The sequence below is a fragment of the Equus quagga genome, chromosome 6, assembly GCF_021613505.1.
Source record: "Equus quagga isolate Etosha38 chromosome 6, UCLA_HA_Equagga_1.0, whole genome shotgun sequence".
In the NCBI taxonomy this organism is placed as follows: Eukaryota; Metazoa; Chordata; class Mammalia; order Perissodactyla; family Equidae; genus Equus; species Equus quagga.
The window spans coordinates 130,061,156-130,073,836 of record NC_060272.1 but is presented as its reverse complement, the minus strand read 5'-3'; the positions used below and the strand labels follow the sequence as shown (position 1 = coordinate 130,073,836).

Here is a 12,681-nt window from a genome sequence, read left to right as displayed (position 1 = left end):
GTAGAGAGGCCATAAAAATGCTTGATTTTTCAGTCTGTTGACCAGTTTTCAAAATAACGAATTGGTTTCCTAACACCATCCAAAAGTGATCAATGAGGTTTTTTAAAAAAAATCATTATGAACTCTCGTATGTTAATGTATTTGATATTTTTCATTACACCAAAGTCATTATTCTTATTGATGCTCAAATTGTCCCATCTTTGACCAGTGGAAAACTATTTCAGCTGGCTCCTGAATCCTCTGACATGCCCTCCTAGTCTCTAAAAACTTCCCTGCTTTCTGCTAAGACACGACGCTCTAGGCTGCTTTTACATTTCCTAACTTGGAGCTAGAATAGCTATTTGTCTGAGGCGATGGTTCTCAAAGACTGATGTGGGGATCCCCTGGGAGTCCCTGTGATCCTTTTATGGGGTCTCTGAGGTCAAAATAATAGTACTAAGACGTATTTGCCCTTTTTAACTCTCCTTCTCTCACAAACATATGTGGAGTTTCTCAAAGGCTGCATGGTGTGCGATACTATGACTGAAGGCAGAAACGGTTATAAGAACTCTGCTGTCATTTATTAAGCCAGACTTTAAAGAGATTTACAAAAATGTAAAACAATGGCACTCTTCTCACAAAATAATTTTTGTTAATGAATATATTATTTTAAAATTTGTTTTCATTTCCAATGCAGTAAACATCAAGAGATACAATTCACATAAGCAAAAGCTCTTCAGAGTCCTCAACAATTTTTAAGAATTTAAAGAGGCTTGGGAGCAAAATGTTTTCAGACCTGCTGCTCCAAGGAATCCTGGTTCTTTTTAAGAGAAAATGGTATGTAGCGATCATAATCTAAGAGCTAAAGATGTTCCTGGTTTCTGGGTTGGCCATTATTTTTAGGCCATTTCAATGGGCAGAGCTAAGATAAAATGATAAATATATTTAAAGATAAAATACATCATGAGTTCATACTGATTCTTCCTATACAAATGCAGAACTACAGTTTTTACTGATACAATTTACATTTGTATCTCCTTTCTCCCATAACAAAAATCCCAGCATAAACCTTTATTTCAGTGTCAGATTGACAATACCACCACTATCATCACTACCAACAATATGATTTCTTAAAACAGTTTAAGATTTTTTTTTTTTGCAGTTCGATTTGTCTTTGAGGTATATCTCTCTATGAATACACAGTAATTTTGATGGTTTAAAGTTACTTGAAATGGTGTGTTTTTAATATTATGCCACCAAGCAAATCAGTTAGTTCCATGTGTTTTTACTTTTAGTTTTTAGAGGCTGATTTTTGTAAATTCAATTATAATGATATGAAATGGTTACATGGTTCTAGAGTCAAATCTATTAAATAAGATATATTCAGAGAAGTTTAGCTTCTATCTCTGTCTCCTCTATACTATTCCCTTCCTCCTTCATAGGTAACATTTAAAAAAAACCAATACTTTTCCTTTCCATTATTTTAAAATGTAAGCAAACATGTATATATATATATTTTTTTTAAAGATTTTATTTTTTCCTTTTTCTCCCCAAAGCCCCCCAGTACATAGTTGTGTATTCTTCGTTGTGGGTTCCTCTAGTTGTGGCATGTGGGACGCTGCCTCAGCGTGGCTTGACGAGCAGTGCCATGTCCGCGCCCAGGATTCGAACCGTCGAAACACTGGGCCGCCTGCAGCGGAGCGCGCGAACTTAACCACTCGGCCACGGGGCCAGCCCCACATGTATATATATTTATACATTTAATATTACTACCACCCTCCCCTTTTTGGATAAAAGGTAGCATACTATATACACTTCTCTCCACTTAGCTTTTTTCACTTAAGGATATATTCTGGAGATCATTCCACAGTTTGTATACAAAGCACTTCATTGTGTATTTGTACCATAATTTACTCAACTAGTCCTCTATTGGGAAATTTTGGAGTAACTTCCAGTATTTTATTAGAAATTAGAAAGTGCTGCAGTGAATACTCGTGCACATTCCTTTCATATTTTTACCACGCTATCTTTAAGATAGAGTCCTAGAAGTCGGATTGCTCGGTCAAAGTGTGAATTTGGCTATGAAATTCTGCTAGACATTAAGCTACTCTTTACTTCCGCGGGACACGTGAAGAGACCGAGACAGCTGTTCAAAGCCACATCACCAGTCACTGACACGGCGGGGATTTAATCTTGTCTGTAAGTGTCTCCACAGACGCTCAAGGTCAGGGGAAGAGGAATTCCAAGGTGGGAGAGGCAAGTGAAGAATTTTGCATTTGGACATCAAATTCATTGAATCACATATTCTCAGTCTTCCAGCTCAGCTCCCAGAACACCAGTTCTTCTTTCTTATCAGAACCTCAAGTCCTCCGACCGCTCGTACTTTCTTGCCCATCACTGCCCCGCTTCCGCTTATCCCATAAGTACAGCGCTCCCCCCAACCCTCTCTCTCGCTCACAACCCCACCGACGGAGCGGGACTCAGGCTTTGCGCATGCCTGGCCGCGACGCGGCGATTGGAGCCGCCGCGGAGGCGGGACCAGGGTGACGTCATAACGGCGCGCCGCTCCCAGGCGTCCCCGCAAGGTCGCTGTGCAGACCGGGAGCGCGCCTAAGTGACAAGACCCTGGTGCGAGGGCGCGCCGTGTCTCTCTGCCTGGGTACCAGCGGCGACATGTCGGGGTACACGCCAGACGAGAAGCTGCGGCTGCAGCAGCTGCGAGAGCTGAGAAGGCGATGGCTGAAGGACCAGGAGCTGAGCCCCCGGGAGCCGCTGCTTCCCCCGCGGAGGATGTGGCCTATGGAGGAATTCTGGAATAAGTTTTTGCAGGACAAGGCCCCCTGGAAGAACGTGGTGAGTGACGGGCCTCCCCCGTCCCCAGACACACACCCCGCTGCGACAAACCCCCCCCCCCCGCCCCCCCACGCCCCAGCCTGGCTGCAGGACGCCTGCTCATTGGAACCACACCGAGGAAGGTCCACTCTGCGCCCGCAAGTCCCGGTTGTTCCCGAAGGAGAGTCGGGTCAACCGAGACAGGTTTAGCGGGGACACTGTCTTGTCCCAGGAGTCTCGGGCTGGGGGTCAGGAGTCCAGGAGCATGTGTGGCTTTGGGAGAGTCATGCCCTTTTGCTGTCAAGTGTGATGAGGAGGCGAATCTTTGCTGGGTTTTACCGGACGCTATATGTTTGGTCCTCTTTTGATTGTAGAAATCTTCCCTCCGGATGATAGCCAAGAATTCACTGGAGTTACAATTCTATGATTTTAGTATTTGGGGACACTTGCTTGATTTTTAAAGTTGAGGTTATAAAGACCAACTAATCCTACACCCAACTACCAGAAGGCACAGTGAGCCCCTAGCTGGCGGTGCAGTTCCCTGTCATCACCATAAAAGTCGGGTTCTCTTGGTGTGCCTAGTGAGTCACATCCAAGAGCCACCTTTCTAAACTACCACTATGGACTTTTAACTCTGTTTCATTTAAAGACACCATTCCTGGGCTTTGCAGAAAAATCACTCATTCAAGAGCTGCCGTCGTTTTCAGGGTCTCTGGACATTTTCTTGAGGTCATTAATTAAATTACATCAATTGTGAGTGATGAACTCTGCACCTCAGAATTGCTTTCAGTTAGCTATGACATTGGCTAATAGTAATGGTTATACTAATAAGTATCATTTGGGTGCTTACTTTGTGCCTGGTACTTTGCTGAGGGTTTGACATGTGTTACTTTATTTAATTCTTTTATAAGATAGAAACTATTCCTAATCCTCATTTTAAATGTGTGGAAACCGAGGCCTACAAAAATTCACTTACCAGTGGTCACAGAGCTAGGAATTGGAGGAGTTCACATTAAAAGCCATGTGTATCTCCTTTCTTACTGTGCCCCTAAGTCTGGTGCAAATTTTTCTGAGAAAGTAGTATTACTTATTTTTGTGGTAAAAATTGTAGTAAAATTAAACTCTAATTCAACCCTCCAATCCCCTTTGTATCCCCCACGTTTCTTGTGGATTTTGGCAGCTACTGGTTGAAAGCTGACATCCCACCCCTCAGCCAGTGATCTAAGAAAATAGATGATTATTTCTTGAAATCCATCTCACCTGACTTTGAGTTAATTTTGTCTTCCGTAATCATATCTTTTATAGTACTTAGAATCTAGGTTGTCCTTTCCCTGAAAGGATAGATGTGTTTCAGTCAAATTGGCTGCCATGGAAAAGTTCCATTTTTAGTTCTCTTTTGGCTTTCTCTTTTAAAAATAGTGTGCCTGAAGGCATCTCAAAGTGAGCTTGTAACACCCTATCCAGTATGTAAAACATTCTTTTTCCAGCATTGGTGTGCTCCAGGATGCCAGCCTTACACCTAGAATGATAAAAGTGGTGTTGATGGTGGCCATCTGAAATTGATAAATTAGGGAAATGACTACCTGAAAAATTCTGTAGGTTTGATTACTCTGGTTAAATTGATTAAAAGTATTCTTTGTTTATGCCTTGTTTTATCTTTAACAAACTTATTATAAGGATATTGTTAGAAGCCTTTTTTTAAAAACATATCTATAAATGCCTTACTATATAGTCTTGCACAATGCTACCTGTCTTAAGCTTCATTTGCTTTGAACTCTTTAGCTATCCCGTAGCAGGCCCAATGTTTAGTAAAAATATTTGAATGAGTGAGGTTAGCTATAGACTAAGGAAATATGTAGCATTTAGAGATTTTAAAGTAATCACGAGATTGTTATGACATTGATGTTTTTCTGCTACAAACAAAAAAATGGGATATCTACTTATTTTGTGTATTTTTTTTCCCCAGCTCTATAAGACATATCGACATGGTATCTTTGCTTTTACTCATGTACTTATACCTGCTTGGATTATTCATTATTATGTCAAATATCATGTGACTGTAAGTATTTTTAAGGATGTCTTTTTCAGAATTTACTTTTATATTGTACAAAATTACTTCCTATGTGAGTGTGCCTTACTCTGCTTTACTTAGTGGAAAAAGTCTGCCACTTAGAACTGATTTTTGCCGGGGTCCAGCCTCGGCAGAGTCCAGGTTCCCGCGGGAGAGATGGCATCGGCGAAAAACTGGGGGAGGGGAAAATAAAGAGGACGTGAGACTTGGGTTGGTGTTAGCAAGTCCGACTTTACTGTGTACAAGTGTCGTTTATATATTTTTCAGGATTAGTACAGAAATAGTTCTACAAATATTCTCAGAGAGATAAGGAAGTAAAAAACGAGCACAAGAATATTTATTAGCCTTCTATTCTATAGAGCATAAGGTTAATGGTAGTCTTCTCCGCAATTAACTAGTGTTTGTTGTCTCTAAGCTAAAGGAGATAGGTACCTAGGCATCTGTTGTAATTCATGGTAAAGTTAAATCAAAGAGAGAAGGTCCAGGCCTCTGGACAGGACAGCAGTCTGTCTGGTTACATCCTGGTGGAGCCATCCCTGCCTCCCTCAATCATTTACGCCATTAGTGTAGATGGTTAATGGGAACAAAAGGCGACTCCAGGGTGTCTTATCCCCAGGGCTATCTGCATTCTCAGCGGGCAGTTAAACATCTTTACATTTTTCGCGCCCTTTAGGGGGGGAAAGCATTCCTTTGTCTTTTAGATTGTGGAGCTAACAGTCCCTTAAACACACTGCCGGAGACAGTATCATTTTGTTAGTAAAGTAAAGGGCTGAAAAGCTAAGCTAAACTATATATCTTCAAGAATAAAAAACAGAAATAAGTATAGACATAACCTTGCTAGAAAGCATGCATATAATTCAGAAAATATCAGGGGTGTCGGCTGGCCATTCTTCACCGAGGGGCATTCTTGCACCCCTCGGCCCTTCTACTCATCAATTATTTATTATTTATTGCTTTTAGGAGAAAACCTCTATAACATTTTAACAGAAAGCGGAAGGTCAAGAATAATATGTAGATACTTCTTGATCATCCAATTAACCAGCAAATTTAGAAGGACGATGCATATATATATTTAGACAAAGAACTGGAGGGAGAAGGAAACATTAACCAGATAGAGGCCATAAACCTAATTCGACATCTTATCTCGGCAGGATTCCTTTCTGATGGTCTCAAATGGGACTGTGTGCTCCTCCGTTAATTAACTGAAAAATATCTTGAAAGTTACCTGCAGGTGGTCACATTCTCTTACTATATCTAATTTTCCCGGGAGGTAGTGCCTCCCAAGCAGCCACCCAAAGGAGTGAAAACTGGAGGTTAAGAAAGGAAAAGGAATGAAGGGCAATTAGAAGCAGCAAAGGTTTCAGAACTATGTGAGGGGCTGGCCGGTTATTCTTCACCAAGGGGAGACCCTGCACCCCTCGGTGTTAATCGGCTGGACCCTGTCAAACAGCCGATCAAATGATGTAGCCACGGCTCCCAGCAGATTTTGAACTACTTTGAATCTTTTTAGGTAAGAAGTTTAATGAACCTTCAGTAATATATGACTTTTCAAAAAGTTAGTCTTTATATTACTTGGTTACAGCTTGAAACCTATTTCCTCAGAAACAGTGTTTAAATGATCAGAATGTAGTTGACCTAATAATGCCAGTGTAACCTTGGGGTCCTGAGGAGGAAGGGAGAAAAGAATTTCTGTTCCTTTTTTTGAGCCTAGATCTGATATAAAATAAAATTCAAGATAGACAAAGGTTATCTCTGTCATCATCCCATTTCCCTTTCCTTCATTCTGTCTGATTTTTTACAACTTTCTTTCTTTAGAGTCCAGGATGTCCAAAGCTTGAACTTTTTCACTGAAAGATCTTGCATAGGGTGATTGAACTGAGCCAGCTGCCATATTTTAAAGACTAGGGATAGACTGGTGTTGAGTGCTGGATCCGGGGTAGGGTGAGGAAGGAGTGCATTTCAGGGAGTGGCATGGAAGGAGTTGTAATGGTGGGTGGCTGCCCAGCATGGAGTGTTGTAACCCAAACAGAGTGAGGAGGACGTTCTTGTACCCAGTGAGGCAGGTTAGATCCTGAGTGGGTTGCTGGGTAGGTGGCGGCGGGGGGGGTGGTTGGTGAGTACACCTGTTTGGAGAGCCCCAGTGGCAGCAACCAGATGTAGGATATTGGAACCTGAGCAAGGGGAGGAGGACATCTGGAAGAAGGGTGGTTTGGGGCAATGAGGGAGGTGGCAGCCCAGAGTAAGATGTCAAACCTGCATAAGGTGAGGAGGTTATTTATACTGGAGTGTGGTGGTGGTGACAGGAGGTTGGTTATGTAGAGGAAGATTGATCAAATAAGTACATGTATTGATGATAATGGGAGCCAGGATTCTCACTGTTGGAAAAGGGAGTTACACATATGGAAAGGGAGAAAAACCTGTGGTACTGGAGTGGAATTGGAAGTATTGGTGTGAACTCATGGTTTTTAATATGTATTGATATAGAAATAAATATAGATGTAAATGTGGATATTCTGTATCTCTGTCCATTGCCAGGCCTGGGAGCAGTGCTACCCCATGGTAATTAGCACATCTAGCAGCCTAGTCTTATTTTGTAAAAACAATTCTCCCCTGAAAGGATCCAGAGCTCCTTGGAGAAATGGCTGATTCCAGGGCTAGGGCAGGGAAAATACAAGCTAAGTTTGTTGTGCCAGAAAGTAGAGAAGTGTTCAAAGAATGATAGAGATCTATCAAAAGAACACAGCTTAAAAGGACTCCCACTGAGACAATTTGAGCATCAAAATAAATAATGATAGTAATAGATGATAGCCAACTGAATACATAAAATGCAAATCCATGAGTCCATACTCGTATAAATTAATTAATTAAATGGGTAGAAGAGAAAGCTTTTTTGTGTACAATTGATTGCTAAATAATAAATGGACAGGGAATGACAGAAGAGTCCACTTGAGCGTCATCATAGTAATATTTTATTTAGCCAAGGAACGGCAAAAGATGCTAAGATTAATCTCAAAATACCTATCTTCAACATGTGTTACAAAGGGAAAAAGATTAACTTTGTAGCGGAGAAACCTAGGGACAAACTGAATTGTGTACTGCTTGATAGGATGCAGTGAGAAGAAACAGCATCAAGTTTTCAATATTCCTGCGGAAAACGCATAACCAAAATCTAATCATGGGGAAACATAAGACAAACCCAAACTGAGGGCCTTTTCTGTAATTGACTTGTTATGCGCAAAAGGGTCAAGATCATGAAAATTAAAGAATGACTGAAGATTTGTTCCAGATTGAACTAAAGAGACATGCCAACTAAATGCAATTCTTGATTAATGGACATAAGCTGAGTGCTTAGTCAGAAGAACAGAGATAGCATTGGTAGTCAGAATTTTATAGATCCTATGCAAGGGAGAACAAGTCATGTAAGAGGGGATTTTTCTGAGAACTCTAAACATTATCGAGACAATTGGTAAAGTTTGCTTGGGTTCTTTAGATAGCAGGTAGTAATGTATCAAGGTTAATTTCCTGATCGTGATGGCTATATTGTGATTATTTTAAGAATATTGGCCTTATCTGTAGGAAATACACACTAAGTAATAAAGCAGTCGGCAATTTACTATGAAGTGATTCAGTAAAAAAATTACTTTTATAGTTTTTGCAACTTTCTGTAAGTTTACTTTAAGGTAAAAACAAAAGTTAGGGTCTGCCTAACAAATTGCAGACAATCCAGTTAAGGTTTGCTTTCTGTTAGCCTGTTGAAAGAAGAGTGAAACAAATAACCAAAATTGTTTGGGGTTCTCAGAAAATTCCCTCCAACATCTGGCCTGCAGTGGAGAACAGTGTAGGGGGGGCACGCACGGAAGCCGGGAGACTAGCAGGTGAACAGTGGTGGAGGCCTGGGCAAGGGTGGTAGCACTGGAGGTGGTGGGAAGCACTTAGATTCAGGGTGGAATCTCAAGGTGGAAACAACAGGGTCTGCTGCGGACTCAAGGCTTTGGCTTCCGTAAGTGCGAGAATGAAAGCAAGCGGGATTTACTGAGACAGGGACAGTCTGGGGCTGGGGGACGTTGTGTTGCACCTGGTTAAGTTTCTGATGCCAGGCAGAGATCTCGAGTAAGCAGTTGGACGTATGAGTCTGGAGTGCGATGAAAGTTTTGAGCTTAAGTTAAAAATGTGGGATGTGATCTACTTTTAGAAGAAACTCTAAAACCATAATTAACAGAGCATTACTTTTATTGCAGAGAAAACCATATGCCATTGTTGAAAGGAAGCCCAGAATATTCCCAGTAAGTCTTAAAACGTCTCTGGTTTTTCTTTTCTTCATTTTTTTCCTCTCTCTTTTCCCTTCCCAAGTGATCATTAGACTAAAATGTTCCCTTCTTCTCACTGTCAGTTTACATGCCTGTTTTGTATATTCTTGTTAAAAAAAAAAAAAAAAAAAAAAAAGAGGAACTAGTATGAGGTAGCAGTTGCAGTTGAAAATGGCAGGTGGGCACATCTTTCAACCTTGCTGTAAAACTTGTTGCTTGACCTTTGTTGTCCTAAAGTGAATGGAAGGTACCAACAGGTTTTCACTCACCGGTGCCCTATTTCATGTCAGATAAGGACTTAGGGCCCTGGCCTAAGCAGACACCTGAGCATAGTGACAGCAACTGAATTCCTCCATTATTTCCAGACGATCATTTCTTATGGCAGTTTGACCTTAACCTCTCTATCTGTGAATTTAAAATCTGCTCATGTGTGCTTTAAATTTCATACTAGGAATATGTAAGCTATCATCCCAATTTAAAATGAGTCTTTTCACGATTAAAAGATTCCTCAGTAGTCAGTTGGTGTTTTTACTGGCTGTTTGTGAGGTTATTATGTAGCGCAGTAAAACATGTGCTATGTTCTTGTCCTATTTCTAGCCACAGATACTGAACTACCATCAGTCTCTAAGTTCTGTAATTTTCAAAACCAAAACTCAGTGTTGATTCTTGCTTCAATCAAATGACATAGTCAAATAATCCGTTATCTACTGCAACAGAAGGGAATTTTAGAGAGAACCACCAAAATTGGTTAACCCTTGCAGTTGGAGCTGATTTAGGAAATAGTAGAAGATTTCTTCCATATTTCATTGGGTATAACTGATGTGTGTCAGGGTCTAGGTAGTCTCAAAATAGGAAATTATCTTGGTGGTTTCAGCAGTTGGGTAATTTATTTATTCTTCGATTTATATGTTTGTCTGTTATTTATTCAGTCCTTACTGTTCAAAGGAGGAGAAGGAGGGCTCTCTATAGAAGACCACATAGTGATTCCATAGCATTTCTTGTTCTCTGTATTTTTTGCCACTGTGGTTCTTTCCTATTTCTGTACCATTGACCCCTTGAGAAGCTTCCCCTTTGAGGACCTGAAGAATGCTCATTTGTACATACATTAGTTAGAATAAGATAGACAGTAACAGACCCCCAAATCTCAGTGGCTTAACAAAGAAAGGTTTATTTCCTATTGACATCACAGACTACTGTGGATCAGACTGTCCTCCTCAATCTCATAATTATGCCATCTGGAACACGAGGCTTCCAAGATCAGAGTAAGGAGAGAGGGCTGGACGTCTCGGGGGACCCCATCTAAAATGAGTATTGGGAAGCATGCCCTCCTTAGGGTTGTACAGCCTTCAGAGTCTGCCTCCTGCTCACAGAAGGTTGAGTGCCAGAGGTGGTGTTAAGCTCAAACCTTCACAGGCTTTTGTCGTCTATATGTTTGGTTTCTTTGACCATCTCATTCCCATAACATTTGGTAGGTATGGAAAGAAAAATCCTTGGTAGGAGTCTAAGCTATTTGCCTCTGGTCAGTCCCGCATGCCAGTATCTGTGCTTTCTATACACAGTCACCAAGTTCTCTCATTTCTTTGTCCTCATGCGACTGCCTCTCTCAATTCAGTGGCAGCTGTGTGGAGGCCATCTGAAAAAGACGGTTCAAAGGCGCCCTTCACTTCTGTCTGATCTTTGCCATAGTGCTGATCCCTCTGTTTACTGAGTTTTATTGGGCTTGTGTTTCTCAGAATCTCTTCAGTGTTAACTCTTACTCTTTGGAGATTCAGAAGCAATCTGATTTTCCAATATTGCAAGGTCCTGAATTTTTGGATCCTCTCCATTTTTATTTCTCCTCTGAAATCATCCACTTCTTGCCTGAGCTCCTGCTTCTTAAAGTACATTCCCAAGGCAGCCAGTAGTAGTTAAACACACGCTATACTTTTTCTCAGCTACTTCTCCTAGAACCTCAGGCTCATTACACCGTGTGCTTCCAAGTCATCACTGCCTTTTGTTTCCATCTTTCAGCCTCCATTGCCAGTGTCCTTGCCGCCAGACTGCTAAGCCAGTGCCATGTGGTTCACTTTTTATTACAGCAGCATTAGTACCACTTCACATTATTCATTTCTGTCTTAGGATACTAGCTGTGCTAATAAATTTTGCGCCAAATGTATATTGGCTTAAACATAATACAAGTTTACTTCCTCAGGTCACAGTCCTGAGCGGAACAAGGTCAGGGAAGGGCAGAGGTGGGGATGGGGGTAATTCTACTCTACCCAGTCATTCATGGGCCGTCAGGCTGACAGAATCTGTTATGTTAAACACAAAGGTGAAATGAAAGCTAAGTAATTTGCCTAAAATTATACAGCTTGTCAGTGGAGGTTCTGGTTCTCACCACTTGGTTCTGTCCACAAAGCCCATGCCCTTTCTACTACACACACTCTGTCTATGTTTGAAAAGGCACCTGAACCAGCTGCCCAGGGAAAGTTTGCATTCTGTCTCTCAAATCTGAGCCAAATGGTAAACTGGATGCCTAACACATTCAGTTGCTGGGATCATTACCTCCTTATATTCAACTGAAAATGTTTCCCTGCAGCTTCTTTCTGGGGCTTCTCCTGTTTCTTGGGGCCGTGCAAAAGAGAGATTATCCCTTCATTGCTTTGTAAAGACACCTTTCATGTCCTTTCTGGTCATTTTGTTTGAGTGAAACTTCCCTTATTCTTTTACATATTCCTTAAGATTTTGAATACTGGTTTCTCATCTTCACACAGCCTCTACTTTGTGTAAGTCCCTTTTAAAGTGTGAGTGCCAGAGCTGAACTGGATTTTCCATGCGAGGTCTGACCAAGTGGAACTATCATCACCTCTGCAGAGAAGATTTTTCTAACGCATCTTTGTTTTTCTAGGGTGATACGATTCTGGAGACTGGAGAAGTAATTCCACCAATGAGAGACTTTCCTGATCAACATCATTGAAGATTACTTTAAAATTTCAAAGGTGTATGAGCCCAAGTTTGTTGCTACGTTACCACATTTACTGAATATATTTTCTGGAAAAGTAACTTTAATAAAGTTTACTCTCAGATATGTTGTCTATTTCTTCACAAACATTGTACAATTTGAGACTCTGAATTATTTAACAATAAGTAAAAACTGGGCATGCTAAAAAAATGATATAAGCAATCACCTACTTTTTCTGGTCATTCTTGACTTGGAAAACAGGATTTGATAGATTTTTTCTTTACACAGTAATTAATCTAGTCTGATGTGAAGCGATGCAGCAGAATGAAATGCTGCAACAAATAAATATAAGAACAAGCTCCACACACTGTTCTTTTAAAGAAGGCTTTCTGAGGCATTTAAGAAACATTTTAGAAACTAGATTGAAAAGCCTGTCATTCCATCTATGATGTGATCCTCAAAGGCTGTCAGATCTAGGTTGCTTTGTTTTGTCATATGAGAGTGTAAAAGACAAATCCCTATTTGAAAGATTGGTGTATTAGTGGTTATTA

General features: G+C 40.8%; 1 protein-coding gene across 1 annotated transcript; it reads left to right on the top strand.

Moving 5' to 3' along the window:
* The first annotated feature begins 2,544 nt into the window (after positions 1 to 2,544).
* On the top strand, positions 2,545 to 12,254 carry NDUFB6 (NADH:ubiquinone oxidoreductase subunit B6). The gene is made up of 4 exons (XM_046664966.1): positions 2,545 to 2,832; positions 4,778 to 4,870; positions 9,121 to 9,165; positions 12,077 to 12,254. Exons 1-4 carry the CDS (start codon positions 2,653 to 2,655, stop codon positions 12,143 to 12,145), a joined length of 387 nt encoding a protein of 128 aa, XP_046520922.1. The 5' UTR covers positions 2,545 to 2,652; the 3' UTR covers positions 12,146 to 12,254.
* The last annotated feature ends 427 nt before the right edge of the window (positions 12,255 to 12,681 follow it).